Genomic DNA, 26728 nt, shown 5'->3' on the forward strand with positions numbered 1-26728 from the left:
TTGGTGTGATATATATATATGGTGTGTGTTTATTGACTTTGTGTTTATTGGTTTTATTCACATGTTGAATAAAACCAATTGATACTAACAGTGAATTAAATGTGCAGCTAAGACTACCACTGTCAACATCTACATGTATAACGAACAGGACTGGACCCAGATGCAGTACAGTAAGTAACAGTCTTCATTCACACTCGAAACAGACAATGCAGGCAGAGCGAAGATCCTCAAATATGCGTCAAGACGCAGGCGCGGGATCAATCGTGAACAGTGAACAGTGCAGGGAAATGTATGTACAGGGGGAAAAAGGGGCAGTTGTATTATAAATATAAATATAAAGTGCAGAACTTAGTGCCAGACCTGTGTCATCCACTACAGAGGGGGGAGGGGGGGGGGGAGGGGGTTATTGATTTCACAGCCCTGGGGAAGAAGCTGTCCCTGAGTCTTTTGGTGGAGGATCTGATGATCCTGTACCGTTTTCCTGATAAGAACTCAGAGAACTCTGATAGGAACTCTGAATAAGGTGCAGGTGGACGATAAACTGTGACTATCATCATTGGTTTCTGTGATTTCCAACTAGGATGAGATAGATTAAGAATAATGATGAATGTCCTGGTTTGGGCTTGGGATTGATTAATAATCTAGTATTAAACATTATTAGAAAGCACAACATACACTTTCATTGTTATGCAGATGACACACAGCTATATTTATCTATTCAATTCAATTCAATGTTATTTATATAGCGCCAAATCCTAACATACATGATCTCAGGTGTGTACATAGACAACATCAAGGAGAGCAGAGAAACACAACAGTTCACACAATGAGCAAACACTAGGCATCAGTGGAGAGAAAAAACTCTCTCTTAACAGAAGAAGAAATCTCTGACAGAACCAGACTCACACATGTGCAGCATCTGCCTCGACCGGTTGGGGTGAAAGGAAAATGGGGGACAGAGGAGAGGTGGGGGACAGAAAGGGGGGAGAAAGGACAAGAGGGAGATGAGGTAGAGACAGAAGAGAGAGAGAGAGACCAGGAGCAGATACACAACAACTGTATCAAGTTTATACAGGACAGTTAGAGTCAGTGATGACATGTTTATAGAACTACAATGTATTTATATAATTATTGAAGCAATTATTCTGTCAAATATTTAAAAAGCATTGTTTAAAACTCATCAGTAGACAACATAGATACATTGAACTGATGCAAATGAAAAGGAAACACATGTTGACTGGTCAGGGTTAAACTGTTAGATATGTAATTATACATAATGTAATAAAGGTTATGGATATTATTAACATTGTAGATGAATACTCTTGGATTAAAGACACATTATGTTAAATGTTGAAACAGCTCGTCACAGGTTCAGGACGTTAGGACTGAAAAATCACACCATCATCGTTGGAGTTCTGTCACAGATCTGTTGAAGCAGCGTCACACACACACACACACACACACACACACACACACACACACTCACTCACACACACACACGCACACACAAACACACACACAATCACACACAATCACACACTCACACACACGCACACACAGTCATGTTCGACATTCATGACTTGAGGGGACATTGCATTGACTTACATTCATTTCTTGGAGACTTACTCTAACCTTAACCACAATTACTACTCGCCTAATCCTAATCCTAACCCTAACCCTAACCTCAACCTAACCATGAAACATATCTTCACCTTAAAATGTAGTAATTTACGTTATGGGGACATGCTTTTTGTCCCCACAAGGAGGACAAGTCCCCATAATGTGACTGTGTAAACAGGTTTTGGTCCCCACAACATTAGTAATACCTGGTACACTCACACACACGCACGCACACACACACACACACAATCACACTCTCACACACACACAATCACACGCACACTCACACACACACAGTGTCTCACACACACACACACACACAGTGTCTCACACACACACACACACACACTCATAGCTTCCACCTGTTGAGAGAAGACGACAGAGAGTCAGAGTCAGAGTCAGTGATGCAGCTCAGATGTGGAATAATAACATCACATGTTACAACAGCTCACATTCACTCATTCACCAAACACTGGTTGTTTGGAGTTGTGTGAAAACAAATCAACAGAAGTATTTGGACTATTATGAAGTATTCAAATACATTGACAGTATTTTCATATGGAGTTTTGCAGCTTTAACAGCTTCAACTCTTCTTGGAAGACTTTGCTCAACACTTTGAAGTGTTTCTGTGACAATTAGTGTCCATTCATTGTGTCGAGCATTGATGAGGTCACACACTGATGCTGGACCACAAGGTCTGGCTCTTAATCTCTGTTCCAGTTCATCCCAAAGGTGCTGGATGGGGTTAAAGGTCAGGGCTCATGTCTTTATAGTGGTTGCTTTGTCCACTGGGACACAGTCATGTTGGAGTAGAAATGTCTGCGTCTGCTGAACTTCAGATTGTCCTTCACTGAGAGAAGAGGCCGAGAGTCCAAAGCCCCATTGAAACACGTCAATTCAAATACTTTTGTCCATATAGTGCATCTATAGTGCTGCAGGAACTACTCCTCACCAGCAGGGGTTGCTGTTTCTTTATGTTCATCTCTGTTGACATGGAAGTCAAGGTCACATGTTCAGCTGTGGCCTTAAATGCGTACTCTGTGTACTTTGATGGAAAGTATTTGTTAGTAGATATATTTCAGGGACATTTGGTTTTTGGATTGAATTGTTGTTGCCACTGTTTCATGTTGCCTCACACACACACACACACACACACACACACACATGGTGACGATACTCAAGTCACTCATTTGCATATTTCTTCAGGAAAAAGTTGTGTTTATATTCTGTTCATGCAGAATTTGTCTATAAACCTTAAACCAGAGAGAACTTTGATTTTGACTCATGTCTTGGAGGAGTCTTGGAGGCGGAGCTTTAACCTGAGGTCCAACAGAAAGGGGCGGGCTTTGTCCCTCCAGTGTTCATGTTTACAGCAGAGTCACTATCATGTCTGTGTCTGCAGCCTCTTCATGTTATTTGATATAATGTGAATGTAAATGACTTTCTCGTGGTTTTATGTGGTTTACACTTGAAGGTGTTTGTGGAAGACTTTTAAAAAAAGGTCAATGAAGTCTACTTTCTGGGAAATTGTCCTCATTTTTGACAGAAAAAGTGAAGAAAACTAACTCTAACATTGTCTTAAAAGAAGAGAATGACAACTTCATGTAAGCTTTAATAAACAGTAACAAACAACAGTTTGAATGAAATCCCTGCTGCTCCTGCTTCACTACTGCTGTGTTTAAAACACAAAGGTCAAATTCACTCTCTCTGTACTTACGTACTTACACTAACTCTTAGTTTGTTTCATGTCTTTTTCATTTGTTTCCATGTCTTGTCACTAGTTCTCCTGTCATCTTTCTTCCATGCAATCAACTCATTTCCCTCACCTGGTTTTCCATTGGCTCATTAGTCCCTCAGTGATTATATAGCAGCCCATTTTCAGATGGTCTTGTGTTGGTTTTTTGCTCCAGCATTTCTAGTTAGTCTTCTTGTTCTGATGTGTTTGCCTGTTTGTGACTGATTTCCTGCTTTTGGACTTAGTAATCTGCGTTTTCCTGCCTCGTTGTCGTGCTTTTGGGTTCTCCCTTGCCAAGGTGTCAATTCTTAAAGTCAGAGAAGACTCACTTTCATTTCTTTGCTTGTGATAAAGATCATTTCTTGATATTTTGCTCATTTCTTCATGCTTTTGTCAGAGTTTGAAGGAAAATGACGTTCCAGTCTGAAAGTGGCTACTTTGACGTTTTCTAACCAAACAAGATGTGCTGCTGTTTTTACAGTGTATGATACAGTGGATCTATAATCTGTGATGAAGTCAAACTACAAACAGCTGATGGACGCTCATCATGTGAGGCGCTCAGCTCTAGTCTGTGAGTAGCAGCAGCTCGTGGCTCGTCTGTTGTCTCTCTGTGTCTTTGTGTCCAATCATGAAGTCTGTCACTATTGTGCTGTCACAGCTTCACTGAGGAAACACTGATGTTTGTCTGACTGTGATTAGAACAACACTCTACTCACCTCAGAGTCTCCAGTCTGTAGTCTGGACTCTTCTGAAGATCACACAGAGGCTTCACTGCTGAATCCTGCAGCTGGTTCCACCTCAGGTCCAGGTCTCTCAGGTGTGAGGGGTTGGACTTCAGAGCTGAGACCAGAGAAGAACAGCTGATCTCTGTCAAACTGCAGCGACTCAACCTGAATAAAGAATAAAACATGAGACTTTAGAACAATGTGTGTGTGTGTGTGTGTGTGTATGTGTGTGTGTGTGTGATTGAGAGTGTGTGTGTGAGAATGTGTGTGTGTGTGACTGTGTGTGTGTGTGTGTGTGTGTGTGTGTGTGACTGTGTGAGTGTGACTGTGTGTGTGTGTGTGTGACTGTGTGTGTGTGTGTGTGTGTGTGTGTGTGTGTGTGTGGGTGACTGTGTGTGTGTGTGTGTGTGTGTGTGGGGGGGTGACTGTGTGTGTGTGTGTGTGTGTAAGGAGTTTATTTTATTCATCAGTGAATAAATGTATTAATGTAAATGAAATGAAAGTTTAAAAAAACAACAGCAGCTTCAGTCAGTGAACTCACCCCAGAGTCTCCAGTCTACAATGTGGACTCTCCAGTCCAGAACACAGCAGCTTCACTCCTGAATCCTGCAGCTGGTTCACACTCAGGTTCAGGTCTCTCAGGTGTGAGGGGTTGGACTTCAGAGCTGAGGCCAGAGAAGAACAGTTGATCTCTGTCAAACTGCAGCCCCACAACCTGAATAAAGAATAAAACATGAGACTTTAGAACAATGTGTGTGTGTGTGTGTGTGACTGTGTGAGACTGTGTGTGTGTGTGTGTGTGTGTGTGTGTGACTGTGTGAGACTGTGTGTGTGTGTGTGTGACTGTGTCTGTGTGCGTGTGTGACTGTGTCTGTGTCTGTGTGACTGTGACTATGTGTGTGTGTTTGTGTGTGTGTGTGTGTTTAAGGAGTTTATTTATTCATCAGTGAATAAAATGAGTTTAATGTAAATGAAATGAAAGTTTAAAAAAACAACAGCAGCTTCAGTCAGTGAACTCACCCCAGAGTCTCCAGTCTACAATGTGGACTCTCCAGTCCAGAACACAGCAGCTTCACTCCTGAATCCTGCAGCTGGTTCACACTCAGGTTCAGGTCTCTCAGGTGTGAGGGGTTGGACTTCAGAGCTGAGACCAGAGAAGAACAGCTGATCTCTGTCAAACTGCAGCCCCACAACCTGAATAAAGAATAAAACATGAGACTTTAGAACAATGTGTGTGTGTGTGTGTGTGACTGTGTGAGACTGTGTGTGTGTGTGCGTGTGTGTGTGTGTGTGTGTGTGTGTGACTGTGTGAGACTGTGTGTGTGTGTGTGTGACTGTGTGAGACTGTGTGTGTGTGTGTGTGTGTGTGTGTGTGACTGTGTGAGACTGTGTGTGTGTGTGTGTGACTGTGTCTGTGTGCGTGTGTGACTGTGTCTGTGTGCGTGTGTGACTGTGTGTGTGTCTGTGTGACTGTGACTATGTGTGTGTGTTTGTGTGTGTGTGTGTGTTTAAGGAGTTTATTTATTCATCAGTGAATAAAATGAGTTTAATGTAAATGAAATGAAAGTTTAAAAAAACAACAGCAGCTTCAGTCAGTGAACTCACCCCAGAGTCTCCAGTCTACAATGTGGACTCTCCAGTCCAGAACACAGCAGCTTCACTCCTGAATCCTGCAGCTGGTTCACACTCAGGTTCAGGTCTCTCAGGTGTGAGGGTTGGACTTCAGAGCTGAGACCAGAGAAGAACAGCTGATCTCTGTCAAACTGCAGCCCCTCAACCTGAATAAAGAATAAAACATGAGACTTTAGACCAGGGGTTCTCAACCTTTTGCCAGCTGGGCCCCCCAAAGCTGGTTCATTGCAGTTGGGGCCACCCCCACTACACCACCCCTTGGATGGATGGATAGATAGATAGATAGATAGATAGATGGATGATAGATAGATAGATAGAAATTATATAGATTATTGGTATAATTGTGAATTGGCACCAGACCTTTGATATGAATGTAGGCTTTATTATTGTTATTATTACGAGGTCTAATAGTAGGAATATCATCTGCATTTTTTACAGAAGCTTGCAGGCGATGTTCATGTGAGACCTGAGCCTGCTTTGCCTTCAAAGATCCTCAATTCTTGGGGTAATTCTTGCATTTCAACTACAATTAAAGTACCTACTTAATGTGGGCGGAGTCATCACTGCACGGCTGAGTGAAGCTGCGGTGACTTTGTTTTATACGCGACACACACACACACACACACACACACACACAGTGACTAGTGACTTTACACCAGTCCCTGTGACGGGACTCTGGCCAGTCAGCGGCCGGCAGTCTGACCAATCATCGCATAGTACCTGCTTAGTGCTTGGAACCTCGCAGGAGCAGGTACTAAAAATAGTACCTGGTACCAAAAAGTCGCCATGAGGATGATTTATTTGTTTGTTATAATAATCCAACCCCCCCAGGAGACTGTCCGCGAGAACCACTGCTTTAGTCAACTACTGTGTGTGTGTGTGTGTGTGTGTGTGTAACAGGGTCAGTTACTACAGTATTTCTTTTTTAAGGTACTGCAATTTATTGAACACCTGATGTCTATTTTATTTATAATGACACAAAATGTATGTTTTAAGTTTTTATTTGTGTATTTGACCCTGACACGGCAGGTTAAGTTGTCATGTGGAACCTTCATGATTGTCTGCTGTCCCCCACGTTCACTTTTGGGGTGCCCACCCAGTATTTAAGGGTGTGTCTGCCCTCACCTCTCCCCTTCTGCTGCTGCATGTTGTGGGAGAGGTACGTGATGTGCGCTTGTGTGATTTCTGTATTGTTTAGCATTGTCATTATGCTCATATGGAGATTATCATGCTAAATTTGACAAGCTGTACATGTTTATTTTATAGAGGGCACGTTTCCCTGTGTTCCACATGCTGATGGGAGTTTTCTTTCACTTGCTTTGTGTCAGAAATAAACGGAGACTTCCTCTAAAAGATATCCAGCGTACGGCGAATTCTTCACAACGCAGACCGCAAAACTACACCGTTACACTTGGTGCCGTTCGACCCGTTGCATCACCGATCGGCGCTCGTCTGATCCCCGGGGAGCAGCGGCGTTCACCTGCCTCGTCTCTCCTCCTCTCGCTCTGTGGGTGTGTGAGACTGCAGTCGCCCGAGGTGCGTTCAAGGTGTGTCGGACAATTGAGTGCTAAAAGATTCACTCGCGTTTCGTCATTGCTCCGTGCTAATGACTGTACGTAACTAGTTATTCTCTAAGTGTGGAACGCTGGACATTGAAGAGGTATTTAAACTAAGTGACGCTAATAATGTGAATACCTTGTGTTCATATTGTGTATAGTATCTTGTATAGTATACAGAAAACTATCTACTTTTTTGTGTGTGTGCTTTGGGTAAAGGTGTCCAAATAGACCAACCCTATACATGGGAAACGTGTAGAAGTCAATATTGTAAAAATTGAGATTTTCTTTGTGCTCCTGTCATTTAACTGTTGTATTGCAGCACATTGTGCAGTTTACAGTGCAAGGTTACTTTGTGTTCATGATGTCGGAGAGTGACAGTTTTATGGTTCATGCTATGGCTGGTCGTGGACGTGATGTCACCTTTGGGGTGGGGAGGGGCCAACAGATTTCTTCACTGTGTTATGGTAGGGGTAGGCCAGTGTTCCCCAGTGTTATGAACAACACAGTTGATCAGTCAGTTATTGAGCCTCCATTAACCCCCTCTGCCAGCTCCACACTGACTGCTCAATCAGACCCTACACCTCCACAATTAGTTTCTGTTGATGCTCTCAGTGTTGTGATAACAGATTTGGTTAAAAAGATTGGTGATAGCATTGTGGCCAACCTTAACAGTGTACATCAGCCAAGTGCCACTCAGTCTCAGTCCCCGATCAGTCAGTATGTGAACCTAGTTCTTGAAGTTATGAATATTGAATTTGCCAATTGCAAGAATGAGATTTGCCATGTGATTTAAAGATCTGTTGCTACAATTCAATTCAGTGCCAATATCCTTTGGGGCAATTGCTATGACATGACCAGTCCTGTTCTGAATAAACTTCTCTACGTCTCTCCACAAAACAAAAGAAAAGGGGCAGTGATAAAACAGATGTAAAGTCGTTTCTGGCTCAGTTTTGCACTTTAGCATCAATGTCAACACATTTGGAAATGATTGTGTTACACGGGTAAATATGATGTAAGATTCTGAAATGAACTTCTCTGATTTTATTCCAAACACAAAACTGAAAGGGGCATAACCATGCTTTGCGCCACTTTATATGATCAAATTGTGAATTCCAGAAAGATTTGCTTTTGGGTGAAATCTTGTTCTAGTTTTGAATCTCTTTCCTTATATGTTTGTTTGTACACTTTACATCTGTTAATGGTATCCCACCAATAAGTAGAGAAGGCACTTGAGGATCAATATTTTGATGGCCAAGGTGACATTTCATTCATTCAATTATGCCTGTGGGAATAGCTGGCATTACAGAAATCAACTCTTTATAAATGATAGGAAAAGATTTTGTTCTTAGAAAATGTTCATAACTATAAAGATGACCTTTATTATCAAACAAAGTAGAAACATAGATAATACCCCTTTCAATCCAGGCCTCCTTATATAGACTTTTCTTGTTAACAGTAATATCACTGTTATTCCAAATAAGAGTTTTATGTGGTGAAAAGTTGTGAACATAACACACTTTCCAAGACAATAAAGCCTGTTGATGACATTTTCAGACTTTTAGTGGCAATTTAGAAACGGACTAGTTACATCCCAATAGAAATTTGAAGCCGCTTCCATTTTCAAAGATATTATATGGTATAAAATTCCATAGCGATTCCGGACATTCCAAACATTTCTGAAGCCATTTGATCTTAAAGGTGCAATTCAAACGGATCAAATCTAAGACCCCCAATCCTCCTTCTGCTCTCTCTAAAGTGAGAATTTCTTTTTTGAGGCAATGTCTCCTATTTTTCCACACAAATGTAATACATAAATGATTGATTTCTGTGCAGAACATATCACTAACAAAAAGTGACAAAGCAGGATAAACTAATCTTGATACACCTTCAGCTTTTGACAATAACACTCTAGCAAAGATTGAAAGGTCTCTCTGAAGCCATCAATTCAAAATTGTCTTAGTTTTCTTCATTTTTGACAGGAATATCAAACATAAGTTTCTCTTCAGTCTCATAGAAACATAAAAGATTAAGTTTAAGACCCGAAGCTTCTGAAAATGCACCAGTTGCACGTAATGCACTTTATATTTGCCCTTTATCCCTTAGAAACAATAGTGTATCATGGGCTAGCTGTGTCATTTTGATCTCTCTGTTAAAGATGGTCAAACCATGAATATCGGGGCTATGTGAGATATTTAACAACAAAACTTCAGCCACAATCAAAAATAAAAAACAAGAAATAGGACATCCTTGGCGTACACCTCTTGAAATTGGAAACCTTTTGGAAATGCTGGGATATAAAATGACAGAGCTGTTTATATCTTTATAAAACATTATTATAGTATTAATAAAATGATCCCCAAAACCAAAAATGTGCAGGGCCTGTATCATGAAAGAATGTTCAATTGAATCAAATGCCTTATAAAAGTCGAGGAATACAAGTAGTGCATGTGACTTTATGTGGTTCCAATAGTCAATTCAATCTAATACTAACCTGACATTAGAGCTAATGTGACGTTTGGCCATAAAAGCATTTTGGTTTTCGCTTATTATCTCTTCTAGATCTTTCTTCAAACGTTTAGCATAGACCTGTGAGATCATTTTATAGTCTATATTTCAAAGAGAAATGGGCCTCCAATTTTCCATTATTAAAGGATTTGTTTCAGGTTTAGGAATAAGGGTTATCAGACCTTGTTTCATGGTTGTCGTCATGTCCTTTCTATCAATACATTCTTTAAACATGAGCAGTAGATGGTCCTTAATTAAAGCCCAAAAGCATAAATCAAATTCTACTGAGAGACCATCACTTCCAGGTGCTTTTCTTAAATTCATTGAGTTCATATTGCTTCAGTCATTTCTGAGGATGAGAGCTCTCTGTCACAGCTGTCTTTGAAATGTCCAGAAATCAGAGGAGTAAACTTTCTTATATGCTCCATAAATGCACTGCTCTTGAAGTGATTCAATTCACATGTATATCATTTGCTATAAAAGGAGGTGACGTAACTTGCAATATTATTGTGGTCTGTGCTGATGGTACCATTTATATTTAGGGATGGAATATTATTTATTTTCCTATTTGGCTTTTCTTTTTTTGAAATTATCTTTTTATTTAGAAAGGCAGGTTTCCATCACATACAATAAATACAGCTGTAGTCATTCAAGGTCAAAGGAAAGGATGGATGCAGAAATCCTGATGATTTTGTCCATATTGCCCTTCTGGAATTTACTTTTACGGACCACTACTTATCTAGTTGAGAACAATAAACTCACAAAACAAAACTGGGGAGCGCACCATCTCAAAGAAACAAAACATCACTTAAAAAAAAGGTTAATTTCACACAAAGCACAAATACAGTCAAATGAAATCAGATCTGATTGGTTTCACATACTCAGTCCATTTGGACCACATCTTATATAATGTGTCTTTTTCAACTTTGAGAGAAAAGGAGATCTTCTCCATAATATAAATCCCATAGACAATTTCAATCCAATCATCAATGGTGGGTGGTTCTACTTTTAACCATTTCCTCCTAACGGATTTCTTACTGGCTGCCAACAGTATAGCCAGCAATTTTTTCTCTCTGTTGTTCCATGTTTCCAACAACAGATCGCCCAAAAACACAGTTTCACATTTAAACGGAATATTTACATTAAATACATTTTTAATATGTTTGTGGATCTCTACCCAGTAAGATCTTATTACCTGACAGTCCCAAAAAATATGAAAATGATTGGCTCCATTCGACCCACAGAGTCTCCAACAAGCGTCCCCCTTGCCCTGATGTCTTCTCTGAATAGGTGTAATAAAAAATCTTGTGGTGTTTTTCCAGCAGAACTCCCGCCACGTGTTTGACCCGGTCGAGACCCATTGTAGCTGGCATATTTTCTCCCAGCTCTCCTGTGTGATCATTACATTTACTTCTTTTTAATGTAATCTGTATTCTCCGGTTTAGCTAATTGTATGGCATTATATAACTTGGAGATCATTTTGTTGCCTGATCTGGGTTTAGTTAATGATAAAAATACCTCCATGAGCCCTGACTCACCTCTTCCTAACACCTGTTTAAGATTTTTGTTAAAATAGTGTCTCACTTGTAGATATCTAAAGAAATCCTCCCTTCCTAGTCCATGATCCTTCTGTAGGTCTTCAAAACTCCAAAATGTCCCTTTGTGGACAAATGAATAATAGGTAGTTAAACCTTTTGAGATCCATATCTTAAATCTGGCATCAATTCTATTTGGTGCAAAGTCTGAATCATAGGCACACCACCTCATCATTTTAGATGCTTCTCCTAATCCACACATTTTTACTATTTCCTGCCAGGGTTTCAGAAAGCTGCCAGTTATAGAGTCTTCTGGGATTTCCTGTCCTACTTGTAATCTGTTATCACATAGTAGGGCTGTTATTGGGATTCCCTTTATTACCGTGCCTTCTATTTCCTTCCATGCTGCAGAGTATGTTGGTGAACACAGACAAACTAAAGGTCTCATTTGGGCTGCAAGATAATATTCCTGTAAGCAGGGAAGGCCCATTCCACCTTTTTCTTTTCTTAATTGCAGCGTCTTAAATTTAATTATTGCCTTTTTCCCTTGCCATAAATACCTCACTATTATTCTGTCCCATTCTAAGAACTGCTTAGATGGTATTTTAACTGGCAAACACTGAAGAAGGTACAGCATGTGTGGAAGAATATTCATCCTGATTGATTCTATCCGGGAGCTTAAACTGAAAAAGGGAATAACATTCCATCTACGCATGTCAGACTTTATTCTCGAACTTAATGGGCCGTAATTGATATCATACAATCTCGATAAATCTCTGGGCAGTGAGCCCCCCAAATATTTGATGGACTCAGCATCCCATTTCCAATCATACATGGTCTTAATTGAAGATGGAGGGTCATAATTAAATGTTAACACTTGAGTTTTGTTGATATTCATTTTATAACCAGAAATGAAACCAAATTCCTCTAGCAATTTCATCAGATTTGGGAGTGTCCGTGTAGGTTGTGATAAACTTATCAATAAATGGTCAGCAAATAGAGCCAGTTTTTGCTCCCCTGAAGTCATTGTTATCCCTTTTATATCTGATCTCTGCCTAATCAATTGACTCATGGGTTCTATGAACAAGGCAAAGAGGAGCGGCGACGCACAGCACCCCTGTCTTGTTCCTCTTTCCAGAATGACTGAATCGGTTAGATCTCCATTGATTTTAATTCTAGCTGTTGGTTTGTTGTATAGTGCTGCAAATGTGTCAATTATAGTTGTATGGAAGCCAAATTTTGAAAGTACTTTATATAAGAATGACCACCTCACTGAATTGAATGCTTTCTCTGCGTCCAAACTCAATATCAGTGTGTGACTTGTCTCATAACGTGCAGTGTTCTTCTGATGTTATCTTGGGTCTGCCTTTGTCTTACAAAGCCAGTCTGGTCTTAATGTATTAATAATGGTAACATCAGTTCTATTCTTTTAGACAATATGCATGTGAATCATTTATAATCATGATTCAGAAGACTTACAGGACGATAATTCCCACATTCTAATCTATCTTTCTCCTCCTTAGGTATCACTGAAATCGTTGCCTCCTTCCATGAGGGGTGGATGTTTTTGTTTTCCAAAACCCAATTGAACGTTTTTAATAATGTTGGAATTAGTTGATCTTGCATTGTTTTGTACCATTCTGTGGGAAAACCATCTGTCCCAGGAGACTTCCCCCCTTTCATCCTCCTGATTGCTAATTGAATTTCTTCTTTTGTTATTTTAGATATTAACTTTTCATTTTGATCATCAGTGATCTTCGGGAGATTTATCTGGGCCAGAAAGGTATCGATCTGGTTGTCGTTGCTTGCCTGAGGTTGGGAATATAATGTTTTATAGTACTTTGAAAGCACTGCTTGATTTTCTCCGGACTAGTTTCTATGTCATTTGTTGCTGAGTTTTTTATTTTATGGATAGTTCTATCTGCTTGTTGTTTCTTTAACCTATATGAGAGAAGTTTCATTGATTTTCCACCTTGTTGCTTTGTAAAGAGAAGCTTTTTTTGAATTTCCTGAGTATCTATCTCATCTATTTCCTTTTTTAGTTTTTTAATCTTACATTTGTCGTTAGTTTTGAGAGATATTGCATGTTCTTTCTGTAGTCTCTTCAAGTCGTCTTCTAAGTTTTTAAGTTTTTGTTCCTTCATTTTCTTCTCATATGAGCAGATTTTTTTATTATTATTGTACCCCTAATCACCGCTTTTAAAGCATCCCAGAGGATAGGTGGAGTCACTTCATCATTATCGTTATTCTCCAAACACAACTGAATTTCACCTATCGACTTATCCTTAATAATTGGGTTATTCAAAATGTTTGAGTTCAGTCTCCAGAGAGTGGACTTCTTCTTATTATTATTCAGATGGAGTCACATATAAACGGGACCATGATCCGAAATGGTACTGGGGCCTATTTCACAGTTATCCACCATAAAAATATCTCCTTTAAGCATGAAAAAGTAATCGATTCGTGAGTAGACGCTGTGAGCGTGTGAGTAATGGGAATAGTCTCGGCTTGTCGGGTTTAACTCTCTCCATACGTCCACAATCCCCACTTCATGGGGTGTTTAATCTTCTGCTATTGGCGTTTGCGTCAGATTTCCCGTGTGATGAGTCAACTTTTGGATTTAATCGGATGTTAAAATCTCCGCCACATTTTAAAATCCCTTGACTTTTTGTTGTCATTAGATCAACTATATGTTTGTAGAAAAACCAGCCACTACCCGGAGGAACATACACGTTAAGGAGACTTATCACTATTCCTTCTATTTTACCTGTAACCACAACAAATCTGCCTTCGTTATCTTTGAGTTGTGATATGTGTTCGTAGTTTACAGCACTAGATATTAGAGTCGCCGCCAGGGCCGGTTCTAGGCAGGCATATGTGAGGGGGCAGTCAGAAATGTGAAGGGGGCATCATGTGAACACATCATGCTCCAGCACTTTTTTTCTGTGCTTATAGTAATAAGTAATAAGTAATGCGTTCTTCATTGAAAGGGGTCTATGTGTCCAACCCCAACCTGGAGAAGTGGATTGCACTTTGTCAGGCCTCTACCTTCAGACCTGTCCAACTTGGGTGTCCCACTTGAAGACTAAGCTCCTGCTGGTATAGCTCTTAAGGTCACTGAGGCACACAAACCCCCTGACCACAATAAGGTGGCAATCCCTCAGCGGGGGAAATTGAAAAATAAAAATAAAATAAATGAATAAAATAAAATAAAATAAAACATCCTTCATCCAGATTTTATCAACCAACAACATAACATTTATCTTAAGTGGATGGCCTAATTCTCAAATAAATTTTAACCTAAAATAGGACTTCACACGGGGGCGGGGCTTTATATGTAGGGGCCCGTCAGACACAGGTCACTTGTCTTCAGTTTGTCACATGCAGTGGACATGGGCACTCATCTCTGTGCTTGTAACGCTGCTCCTTCAAAGTCTAACCCACTCCGTGGCACAAACTGTCAGGCTGCGTCTTGGCTCATTTGCATACTGTGGGGTGTGTGTGTGTGTGTGCTGCGCAGCCTGTCAATACAAGCACAGCGGAGGGACAGAGAGAGGAGAGGGAAGCCGACACTGTATCGTGTGTGTCCCTTTTTCGGCGGATTTTTCCGCTACTGCAGATTATTTTGTCAACTTGTAATGTATATTAATTTTTTGAGTATATTAAAATGTGCTTTCTCAAATTTCGATTTGAGGGGGCAAGACATTTATTTAAGAGGGCTCTGCCCCCTCTTGCCCCTGCGTAGAGCTGGCCTCGGTCGCCGCCCCTCTCCGCTTCCCCGATCCATGGTAAGAAAAGAAAACATGTTTAAATCCTGATTTATTCAATTTAGCATGTTCAGAGAAAGCCACTTGAATTTTATCTTTCTTTAATTTTGAAAAGATCTTCCCTCTCTTAACTGGATTGAGTACTCCATTTATATTAAATGATACTATTTTTAAAGACCTGTTTTGCATCTATGTGATTCCCCCGTCATCTCACTGAAAAACCTGGTGCGCTTCCCCCTCCCTGCAAGAACCGGCAGAGAATGAACAACTAACATATTGATAAACATCCCACTAAACACATTTGTCCGTGTGACTCCCTATATAGGGGTCTATTAACCTGACCCTGTTGAGCCTTCCAAGGTGGCTCGAAGGGAAAAGTCTCCCTCCTCAATCTGGAGGAAGAGGCCCTTACCTGCGACAGTCGCATACAGGAAAAAAGAAGAGAGAAAAAACGGAAAACAAAAAACCCAAGGACCCCGAAAGAGCCAGTCTATTCAATAGTGGATCTCCACCAATTTCATAGTTGACTCCACCGTCCTCGAGCTGTGGGTTAAATCCTTTATGTCCCGGAGGGGGCCGGTGATGGTCTCCTGAAGGCTCGAAGCTTTTCCTTGTAGCTAGAATCCCGCCCGGTTGTGCCCTTCATCGCTCGTCTGTCCACTCTCCTCCAGGACAGTCGTTGCACCTGCTCAATAAGCGTCTCCGGAGGTCTGGTGGTTGTCACGGTGTAGCCTCTTCTTAGCAGGTCCTCTGATGCCTCCTCTATAGTATCGTAGGTTCTGGTTCTGTCGTCATGTCTCACATGCAGCCTGGCAGGGAAGAGAGTCTGGAACTGAACTTTGTTTTCCTTCAACACTTTGCGTATCTCTGTATATTCTCTCCGTTTTTTAAGTATTAGAGGTGGATAGTCGTGGTCCAGGTTTATGTGGTTTTCTTGCCAGGTGAACCCCTTCTTTTGCCATGCTTTGCGTAGTAATGTCTCTTTGGTTTTAAAACTTAAAAACTTAATTATGATGGAGCGTGGCGGCGCATCCACCGGTGGCTGCGGTCCCACGGACCGATGAGTCCTTTCAATCTGCAGGTCGGGCATGTCTTCAGGCAGTTCGAGACCCTCACGGAGTAAATTTTCCACAAATGAGACCATCGATGCTGACTCCTTCTCGGACCCCTCTGGCACCCCGTATATCCTTATGTTCTCGCGTCTGGAGCGACTCTCCAGATCCAGCAGCTTGTCCTCCAGCTTGGTGTGCAGCTTTAGCATAGCCGTGATAACTTCCTCTGTATTTTGTATCCTCTCTTCTGCTTTCTCAATTCGCCCTTCCGCTTCGTCCAGTCTGCTATTCACCTTCCCAATTTCTTCTTTTATTGTCTCCAATTGTACTTTATTTTCTTGGCGAAACCCTCTTAGTTCACTGAGAATCAGTTCCAAGTCGCTGCTAATGTTGCTACGTACATTCTGTCAAGCTCTTCACTAAGATTCTTAAGCAATTTGAATTCATCCTCAGATAAATCGTGCCTAGACATTCATTTGTGCAACTGGCTCATTAAAGATCTTCTTTGCTGGTACGTATTTCTTTTATTTGTTTGCTACACTGTATTGCAACTTCTCTGACTTTAAATTTAAAGAATTCCCATTTTTGTATTGGACTCATATCTTTTTCACTAAAAATGTCTTTTGCAAGCAATTCTACACTTTTTTAAAAAAATGTTTTGTCTTCCAATATATTATTATTTAATTTCCAATAGCCTCTGATGTTTGATTTTTCTTTAGAGCCCTTTAATCTAAGACTTCTCTTTTGATGATCAGACAGCGGAGCATGAGAATGAGAAACATCTGAAATGAACTGTAGTCCATGTGATGACAGTAACCATAGATCAATTCTAGACTGTAAGCTTCTGCTAGAATTGGTCCACGTATAATCTTTGACACTGGGGTTCATAAATCTCCAAGCATCTGAAAGCAGAAGGTGATCACACAGAAATGAGGTAGATTTGAAACCAAGTCAAGCTGTAGATCTAGGAGGCCATCGATCCATTTCATCATCAGGGGCATCATTGAAGTCTCCACCAATGATAAAAACACATTCTTTGTATTTTCCTTTGTAGAGAGATTAGAAAACATATCTTTTGCTTGAATTGTTCTGTTTGGACCATAAACATTGCAAATAATAACCAGAAGGTTGTCCACCTTTAAGATCAATATAATCCATGGACCATCATCTGAGAAAGCAGAATCCAGCACATCACCATTAAATCTATTCAAAAGAACTGCGACTCCAGCTGAATTATTTGAGCCATGAGAAAGAAAAACTGTGTCCCCCCACTGAGACTTCTAAAATCTTTCATCATCTCTAGATGAATGAGTTTCTTGCAAAAAAACTACATTTGCATTACAACGCCTGCTTAAGAGAAAAACTGCCTTCCTTTTTGTATTATCCCGTAGTCCCCTTACATTAATAGAGCACAAACTTAGTGCATCAAACTTAAATTGAGTCATACAAGAAAATGAACTCAATAAAAACATAAACAGAATTGGCTAATGTCTGAGGTAAATGAACACTTAGAAACTTGAAGAAAGAATAAAATAGGTACTTACAAACAGTAAAGCTCAACTATAAGTACCATTTATACATTCATGAATTTTAAACCAACAGTATTATTAAATGTAATGAAGTGCTCCTGTGACTTATTTAACATAACCCTTAAAGTCCAGAACCCATTGTAAACTTAACAAGTCACCTTTCTTCCTTCAATATAGGCTTCTGGACCACGAACACCAGCACGTTTCCCTTGCTTTCTGGCAGCTTCCACAAGCGGCCAGAGCTTGTTTCTTTCCATCTTGTCGGTTTGTGTCAAATCTTCCTTAACCAGTAGTTTCTTCTCCTTGAGAATCTCAGTGCCACGTGAAATCTTCCAGACTTTGTTTCCAAAGGATCTCATTGTGAACTGCACGATGACAGGTCGTGCTGCATTATCCCGGGGAACTCCAACTCTATGCACTGTGTCAACGAGAAAGCCCAGCTTTTCTTTGTCTTCAGGTGCGAGCAGCGCCAGCAACTTGATGATCTCCCCTCTGATGTTCTCTGCAGGTGTCTCTCCTAATCCATACATGCGGAGATTCCAGCGCCTGCTGAAGCGCTCGCTATTTTCACTTCTCTGTTGCAGTTGTGAGACTTGTCCTGACATTTCTTTAATGTGTTCTTTGTTATTTTCAACTTTCCATAATTCCATCCCTTTCAACTGCTCGCAGACTGTCGTAATGGCTTCAGTGTTTCTGGAGATGTTTTGCTCGTGCACAGTGAAGCGTTTTGTTAACTCCACCACTGCATTCATGATTTCAGCGTTGGAAACATCGTCAGCATCACCTCCGCCTTTTTGACGCTGTTTCTTTGGGTCCGGGCCTTTACTCGGCGTAACTGGTAGCGGTGTGAACAAAGCGTCCAAACCTTCAACTTCATGTTGAAGTAGTGACGTGACGTTGGTACTGCTGTTGGATTTCACTTCTCTTTTGGGCATGGTTCCAGTGGTTTGTTAAAGCTAATGCTATACTAACAAATGTTGGGGCCGAGATGTCTACTGTAATCCACTATTCTATTGTTCTCCATGGGTAAGGCCTATATGCAGTTTCAAAAGCCTGATTTGAGTTTTCAACAAAGTCTCAGTCCACCATTTGGGACATTCTTGGTTTTACGACTGGTCAGCATTCCATAGGGTCAGTGAATCTCATTGGCCGTTCTCTGTTTTATGGCCTTGCCCCTGAAAACACTATAAAACCAGAGGACAGACGTTTCTCGCTCACTTCCATTTTTCTTTCTCTTCCTATTTTTGCTCTTTGTGTTTTTCTTCTTGTTCCTCTCCTTCGGGGGAAAACGTGTTATCAGCTCACAGTAAGAGGCAAGGGTTCTGGGCAGGGTTAGGTTAAGGTTCTGTGTTTTATAAACTTTCCTTTGTGTTGAACGTGTTGGATTGCGCACCCACACGTTCGTATGGATTTGTTTACTATTGTTAACTGTTTGTATTTGTTTACACGTTATTAATTCCCTTCGCTGAAAGTAGAGCTCACCGCTCACCCTGCAGTGACGTGTCTTCTCCCGCTGTGAGCGCGTAGACAGATCACGTGGTGAGAGAATGTCGGCATGAACGTTAAGATTCACAGACTGGCCTGGCTTTGCCTGTGTCAAGTCTGTGTGGTTTAAACTGACATAAACTCTCACGTACGCGATCCTTTTGTTTCATTCACTGAACACACTGTGCTTTGAGACACACCTTTGGTCTGCCACTATTCAAGCGCGACTCTCACTCACTCACTCTCTTTCTCACTCACTCTCAATCTCTTTCTCACTCACTCACTCACTCTCTCTCTTTCTCACTCACTCACCCTCTCTCTTTCATTCATGAATGAGAGTCTCCTCATAGGCGCCATCTTGTGTCGAACACGTGTCACTGCAGCCATGCTATCAGATGTTCGACCCAAGATCTGCGACCTCGTGTTAATGTGTTTCTGGCGCCATCTTTGGTGGAAGCGTGCGTCTACAGTCACTGCTACTGCGCATGCCTTCTCCACTTTGGTGTCGGAAGTGGGAGTGGCTTTGCTCGGCCAACCGCGTCACTCCCATGTCTTATCTTTGTCTCATGTTACACTCACACACACATATTGGTGTTTATGTTGTATATAGCCTGTGTTGTTGTAGCTTAGCAAGTGATATTTGTTGATTCAACCAATAGATTTTCGTTCTACATTAATGTTCACTTTTAGTGAACATGATTGTTTAATTGATTTCAATGTTTGATTGAATAAATTGTTACTTTTATTAACCTGAAGGAATGCTCTGTGTCTTTTGTACATGAATACAGTGACAAATGGGGGTTGAGAGGGTCTGTGCTCGGATTCATACCTTCAATACTGTTAAATTGGGATATCTTTGATATCATAGTCAATTACAGTGATTATTTAAGACTGATTTTAAAGGCATAGATTGATTGTCTTTTCCCTGTTTTCAGGGTGGTGCCCCGTTCTAGAATGAATTAACATTTAATTCCTTTTTCAAAATGTTTAATTAAAATATTTTATTATCCTCTCTATCCTCACAGAGTAGCCACAGCAGTCATAATAGTTGGTTTAGTTGCCGTTTTTTGACGTGGTACAACTTATAGTTTGGGAGCTCACCGCACTCCAACCGCCCAGGTCGCCATCTTGAGCCAACCGAGGACGCTCCTGTTTGTTTGTAAACAGTCACAGCTGTGACATCATCAACAACACTCATTCTGATTGGCTACATGTGAACGTGTCAGAGGAGAAAGTGAAAAACATCAAGTTCAGTCAGAAAAGGTCAAAGCTGCGACTGACGTGAAAACTACAGCGACTGAAACACTTTAGAAAACAAAAAACACGTCAGCTGTGAAAAGATCCTGATTCTACATCTGAGGGAAGAAAAAGTGGAAACATGGAACAACCATCACTGATTCAACTCATGTGACAACATGAATGACTTTCAGTTGTGGATGAAACATCTGACATTTACAACAGTAACAGAGAGTCAGTGAACTCACCTCAGAGTCTCCAGTCTACAATGTGGACTCTCCAGTCCAGAACACAGCAGCTTCACTCCTGAATCCTGCAGATGGCTCCCACTCAGGTCCAGGTCTCTCAGGTGTGAGGGGTTGGACTTCAGAGCTGAGGCCAGAGAAGAACAGCTGATCTCTGTCAATCTGCAGCCCCTCAACCTGAATAAAGAATAAAAGATGAGACTTTAGACAATGTTGCTGCTTGAAACCAGTAGTATTGTTATTATTATTAATATGATACTATAATTAAAGTTGATATCAGTCTAATGTTTATGTCTCATTCATAGAACATCAATAACATTGTAGTTGTATAAAAATGTCATAAGTCCTGTTTAAAACTTAGAAGCTGACACAACTGTTATATTTCTGCTCCTGGTCTCTCTCTTCTGTCTCTACCTCACCTCCCTCTTTCACTTTCTCTCCCCCTCCTCTCCTCTGTCCTCCGTTTTGTCCTTTCACCACAACCGGTCGAGGCAGATGCTGCACATGTTTGAGTCTGGTTCTGTCACAGATTTTCTCTCCACTGCCCCCTAGTGTTTGTTCATTGTGTGAACTGTTGGTTTCTCTTGTCTTTCTGTCTTATCATGAACAGAGACTTGAGAGAATGTTGTGATTTGGTGTTTTCATTCAGTTCAAAACAAGAATCACAACCAGCTGACAAATCTTCACTTTCATCATTTAAAACATCTCCAGAAACAAACTGAGAAGAATGAGAAGAACTGACTTCTGTGTGTATTTGAAAAACCAAACCATGAATCATCACTGACTGATGATGTTATTGATCATGTCTGAACTCACACAGCCTTCCTGCAGTTCCTCACAGCTGGAATCAGTCTCTGTTTCCCCTGGACTGATGTTCTGTACTTGTCCAGGTCCAACTCATCCAGAACCTCCTCAGACATCTGCAGCATGTAGGCCAGAGCTGAGCAGTGGATCTCAGAGAGTTCCTGTTCTCTGTTCTTTGACTTCATGAACTCTTGGATCTCCTGATGCACTGATTGCTCGTTCATCTCTGTCAGACAGTGGAAGATGTTGATGCTTCTGTCAGGTGAGATGTTGTCTGTGTTCATCTCCTTCAGGTTCTTGATGACCCTCTGGATGATTTCTGGACTGTTCTGAGTCTGACCCAGCAGACCTCCTAAGAGTCTGTGGTTGGACTCCAGACAGAGTCCATGAAGGAAGCGAACAAACAGGTCCAGGTGACCATTTTCACTTTGAAGGGATTTCTCCATGGCTGCTTTCAGGAACACATCCAGAGAAGTGTAACCACCATCATCATCACCATCAACTTTTTTTCTGAAGAAGTCCTGCAGTACCTCTGTCTTCTTGAAACAGTGGAACATGTAGACTGCAGCCAGAAACTCCTGAACGCTCAGATGAACAAAGCAGTAGACTGATTTCTGGAAGATCACGCTCTCTCTTCTGAAGATCTCTGTACAAACTCCTGAGTACACCGAGGCCTCTGTCACACTTAGACCACACTGCTTCAGGTCTTCTTGGTAGAACATGATGTCTCCCCTCTGCAGATGTTCAAAGGCCAGCCTCCCCAGCTTCAGAAGAAAGTCCCCGTCGGCCTCCATCAGCTCCTGTGGACTCGTCTCACGTCCTTTATCATATTTGTTCTTCTTCCTCTTGGTCTGAACCAGCAGGAAGTGTGAGTACAGGTCTGTCAGGGTCTTGGGCAGCTCTCCTCTCTGCTCTGTGGCCAACATGTGCTCCAGAACTGTAGCACTGATCCAGCAAAAGACTGGGACTTGACACATGATGTGGAGGCTCCTGGACGTCTTGATGTGTGAGATGATTCTGCTGGACAGATCTTCAGTTCTGGATCTCTTCCTGAAGTACTCGTCCTTCTGGTCGTCAGTGAAGCCTTGTACTTCTGTTACCCTGGCAACACATGTAGGAGGGATCTGATTGGCCGCTGCAGGTCGAGAAGTTATCCAGATGAGAGCCGAGGGGAGCAGATTCCCCTGGATGAGGTTGGTCAGCAGCACGTTGACTGATGACCTGTGTGTGACGTCAGAAACCAGCGTCCTGCTGCTGAAGTCCAGTGAGAGTCTGCTTTCATCCAGGCCGTCAAAGATGAACAAAGGTTTACAGACAGCGAGCTCCTCTGCTCTGACCTTCTCTAATGTTGGATAGAAAACATGGAGCAGCGTGAGAAGACTGTGCTGCTGATCTCTGATCAGGTTCAGCTCCCTGAACGAGAGCACAATCAGCAGATTCACATCCTGGTTTTCCAAACCCTCGGCCCAGTCCAGAGTGAACTTCTGCACCGAGAAGGTTTTTCCAACACCAGCGACGCCGTTGGTCAGGACGACTCTGATGCTCCCCTGCTGGTCAGGTAAGGCTTTAAAGATGTCGCAGCACTTGATGGGAGTGTCCTGGACCGTCTTCTTCTTGGAGGTCGTCTCCAGCTGCATCACCTCATGTTGAGTATTGACCTCTTCACTCTGTCCCTCTGTGATGTAGAGCTCAGTGAAGATCCTGTTCAGGAGGGTTCTACTTCCTGTTCCTTCAGTTCCTTCAGTCACATGTTTAAATCTGCTCCTCAGACTGATCTTATGTTCATCTAGAACCTTCTGCAGACCAACATCTGCTGAAAGACAAGAGACAAAGAATGTGAGCAGCTGAGGATTATTTTCATCAGTGTCATGTTTTTCTGTGACGTTGTTGTTTTATGTTGTTTGTTGTCAAATGAAAAACTACATTTTCACTGTAGTGACTTGAATAACTTTATTCTGAAAGACTGAATCATTCTAGAAGAACTGTGATGATTGTGAAGGAAAGAGTATCATCTGCATACAAGAGAACAATCATGAGAGAAAAGCAGCAAAATGAGGGGAAACCTTCATTTCTTCAACCTGCAGGGGGCAGCAGAGAGTTAAACTCCGTCATGGAGTTAACATGAGTCACATTTTTTACTTTTAAACAGTTTTCTCCTGTTTTTCCATTTCTAAAGTCTGCTAGTGCTGATGGGAGCTGCTCTCCTTATGAGTCTTACTCACGGATGCTCTGTGGTCCATGTCCTGTCCTGGGTCTTTGTCCACACTGGGGACAGCAGGAGTCTCCTGGTGGACCAGACTGGTCCCAGTATGAGGAGATGCAGCGTCTGCAGAACCGGTGACCGCAGCTGGTGGAGACTGGATCCTTCAGAACGTCCTGACACAGAGGACAGCAGGACGTCTGCTCGTCCACAGAAACAGCAAAGTGGTCTCTGTGAAGACATTTCTTTATCACTGACATGTCGGGGACAGGTGGACATGTGTCTGTGGAGACATTTCTTTATCACTAACATGTCGGGGACAGGTGGACATGTGTCTGTGGAGACATTTCTTTATCACTGACACGTCGGGGACAGGTGGACATGTCTCTGTGGAGACATTTCTTTATCACTGACACGTCGGGGACAGGTGGACATGTCTCTGTGGAGACATTTCTTTATCACTGACACGTCGGGGACAGGTGGACATGTGTCTGTGGAGACATTTCTTTATCACTGACACGTCGGGGACAGGTGGCAATGTGTCTGTGGAGACATTTCTTTATCACTGACACGTCGGGGACAGGTGGACATGTGTCTGTGGAGACACTTCTTTATCACTGACATGTCAGGGACAGGTGGACATGTGTCTGTGGAGACGTTTCTTTATCACTGACATGTCGGGACAGGTGGACATGTCTCTGTGGAGACATTTCTTTATCACTGACACGTCAGGGACAGGTGGACATGTCTCTGTGGAGACATTTCTTTATCACTGACACGTCAGGGACAGGTGAACATGTGTCTGTGGAGACATTTCTTTATCACTGACACGTCAGGGACAGGTGGACATGTCTCTGTGAAGACATCCTTACAGCTTTGTCTCACAGTGGTTCTGATGGACTGTTGTAAAGGTCTAACCCTGAGGCTCATCCTCACACTCTCTCTGACTCGTCAATGGTTTGACTCATTGATCCGTTTCATCAGATTCTGAATCAGTTCAGTTCAGTCTGTTGCTCACACACACATTTAGTTCTTCTTCCTTCACAAAAGTCCAGTCAAATTCAATTTGAACCACAAATAAAAGAAATGAGCTGTTGATGTGAAGCTGCTTTCAGAGCTGCTCTGAAGTTTGGACGTTTCCCTCCAACAGATGGAGGTTATTTCTTATCTTAATTCAAGAGCATATCATATTGATTTGAGAGCATTATTTATTGAGTCTCTTACTTTGTCTCTGAGGCTCCAGGTTCATGACTGAAGTTTAAAGGTTGGTCCATAGACCGGTCACTCTTCACAGACAGACCGCTGGGTCCTGGAGACTCTGCTCTCTGTCTCTGGTTCTGACCTCTGCAAACACAAACATCACATGATCACTGATGATGGTCTTTGTTTAGACACTTTGATCACAAACAGATTTCAGGTTTACAGCCTGTGGTCGCTGATCTTTGTGTAAAGATTGATCCTCTACAGCAGCGGTGCCAAACTGGCGGCCCGCGGGCCATATGTGGTGCCTCAATCGATTACATGCGGTCCCCCCACTTAAATATCATGTTATAATACAAACATGGCCCACGACCTCACCTTGTTTTAAACACAGTGTGTAGCTGAGGCACAGCTGCCAGCGAGGTGATAGAATATATGTTTTTAGAACAGTAATAATAAGACATTCGCTCATAATGATCACATTATTAAATTTATGACATACAACATTCAATTACATATATAAATAAGCTTGTTAGGGACCGAGCCACGAATGGCAGTGGCTGAAACGGCTCCTGGCACAAATTTGTGTGAGGAAACCATTGTTATCCTTCTTCTTAATATTATTATGTCATCATTATTATTATTATTATTATAATATTTATTATTATTATTATTATTATCATGAAAGGTGAAAAGTTGTCAAAAGGTTTGGTGGATTCAAAAGTGAGGTCAGGGAACTGCTGCACTCCCCGACTCCCCATCATCAGTCCTAGTTTGATGGTTTCATTACAGTTGTCCACTGTTGAACTGTGCCCTCAGTTATTCTTTGTTTATTTGTATTGATTGTTTATTGATGTTGGGCAAACTTCATGTGTGAAAGTGACGAGCCACCTGTGATACTGAGCGTGTTCAATCAAAGCTGCGTCTGATTGCAGTTCATGAGCGTGGAGCAGAGTGATGGAGAAGAGCGTCTTCTTTCTTTTCCTTTAAGTTCGTGCTGATCTGGGTTCGCCACGTGTCGCCGCTGTATGACCTCGCTCTGCCGACATCCACGTTATTATTTGCGTCATTTGAAATAAATGTGTATTTGATAGTAACAGATTGATTTTGCATCATAAACAGTATCACAAAGTATACGTGTGATATCATGATGCAAGATTGTGTTTTAACTTGAAGCTCGTGCTACTGAACACTTGTTTTTTGACGACTCTATGTTCCGTAGTCCGGCCCCCTCTTGACCAGAATAGACGCTCATTGGCCCCCAGGTCATTAGAGTGTGACGGCCCTGCTCTACAGGTACAGTCAGCATTTAGACATGACGGTAGTCAGAAATCTACAGGACCTGATGGTTTCTCAGCCTCTGTGCTAAAAAACTGCTCTCCTGAACTTCGTGATGCTTTCTGTGCAATCTTTGAAAAACTGACAGAGAATCCTGTTGTTCCAGAGCTATGGAAGCGTTCTATTATCATTCCTGTGCTGAAGCTCTCATGTCCGGCTGAAAACAACACAAACAAGTACAGGAAATACAGTGTTTCCAAAGAGTTATGGTCAATATGATCAAGCCTGCTATTTCTCAACATTTAGACAAAGATCAATACAATGGATGTCATCATGATGACGTGCAGTGAGTCATGTGACCCAAGGACAACTGCAGCTGGTTTAAAAACTCACAGCTGATGACAAATGACTTTGATGTCGTTGTAGAACCAATCACATGAATCTTTCTAGTGACTTTTTCACTCACTTCTAGTTGAGTTTTCCACTCGTTTTTTGTGTTTTTTGCATTTGTGTTTAGCGCACAACAAAGTCTGTTGTTGTCTTGTTGTCAGTGCATTGTTACAAGTTTTCTCAGGATAAAAGTTTTTATGATGCTAAAACAGCTGTGTGTGTGTGTGTGTG

General features: G+C 41.7%; 3 protein-coding genes across 6 annotated transcripts in view; all 3 read right to left on the reverse strand.

Annotated features, from left to right (window-relative positions):
- LOC131460193 (NLR family CARD domain-containing protein 3-like) lies at positions 1 to 25024 on the reverse strand. 4 transcript variants are annotated; one of them, XM_058630478.1, is made up of 5 exons: positions 24854 to 25024; positions 23652 to 23860; positions 21442 to 23239; positions 20629 to 20802; positions 1 to 4245 (listed from the first exon to the last, which is right to left on the reverse strand). In XM_058630478.1, the coding sequence occupies exons 1-5, from the start codon at positions 24901 to 24903 to the stop codon at positions 4068 to 4070; spliced, it is 2409 nt and encodes an 802-aa protein (XP_058486461.1). In that variant the 5' UTR covers positions 24904 to 25024; the 3' UTR covers positions 1 to 4067. The 4 variants fall into 4 exon arrangements, with proteins under 4 accessions (XP_058486461.1, XP_058486460.1, XP_058486464.1 ...); XM_058630477.1 differs by having other exon boundaries at positions 21442 to 23242; XM_058630481.1 differs by lacking the exon at positions 20629 to 20802 and having other exon boundaries at positions 21442 to 23242; positions 24854 to 25020.
- LOC131460189 (NACHT, LRR and PYD domains-containing protein 12-like) overlaps positions 1 to 26728 on the reverse strand; it is a 468988-nt gene that overhangs the window by 256538 nt on the left and 185722 nt on the right. The window lies entirely within an intron of this gene.
- LOC131460192 (protein NLRC3-like) overlaps positions 1 to 26728 on the reverse strand; it is a 172906-nt gene that overhangs the window by 145312 nt on the left and 866 nt on the right. The window lies entirely within an intron of this gene.

This window comes from Solea solea, chromosome 6, assembly GCF_958295425.1.
Source record: "Solea solea chromosome 6, fSolSol10.1, whole genome shotgun sequence".
NCBI classification, from domain to species: domain Eukaryota; kingdom Metazoa; phylum Chordata; class Actinopteri; order Pleuronectiformes; family Soleidae; genus Solea; species Solea solea.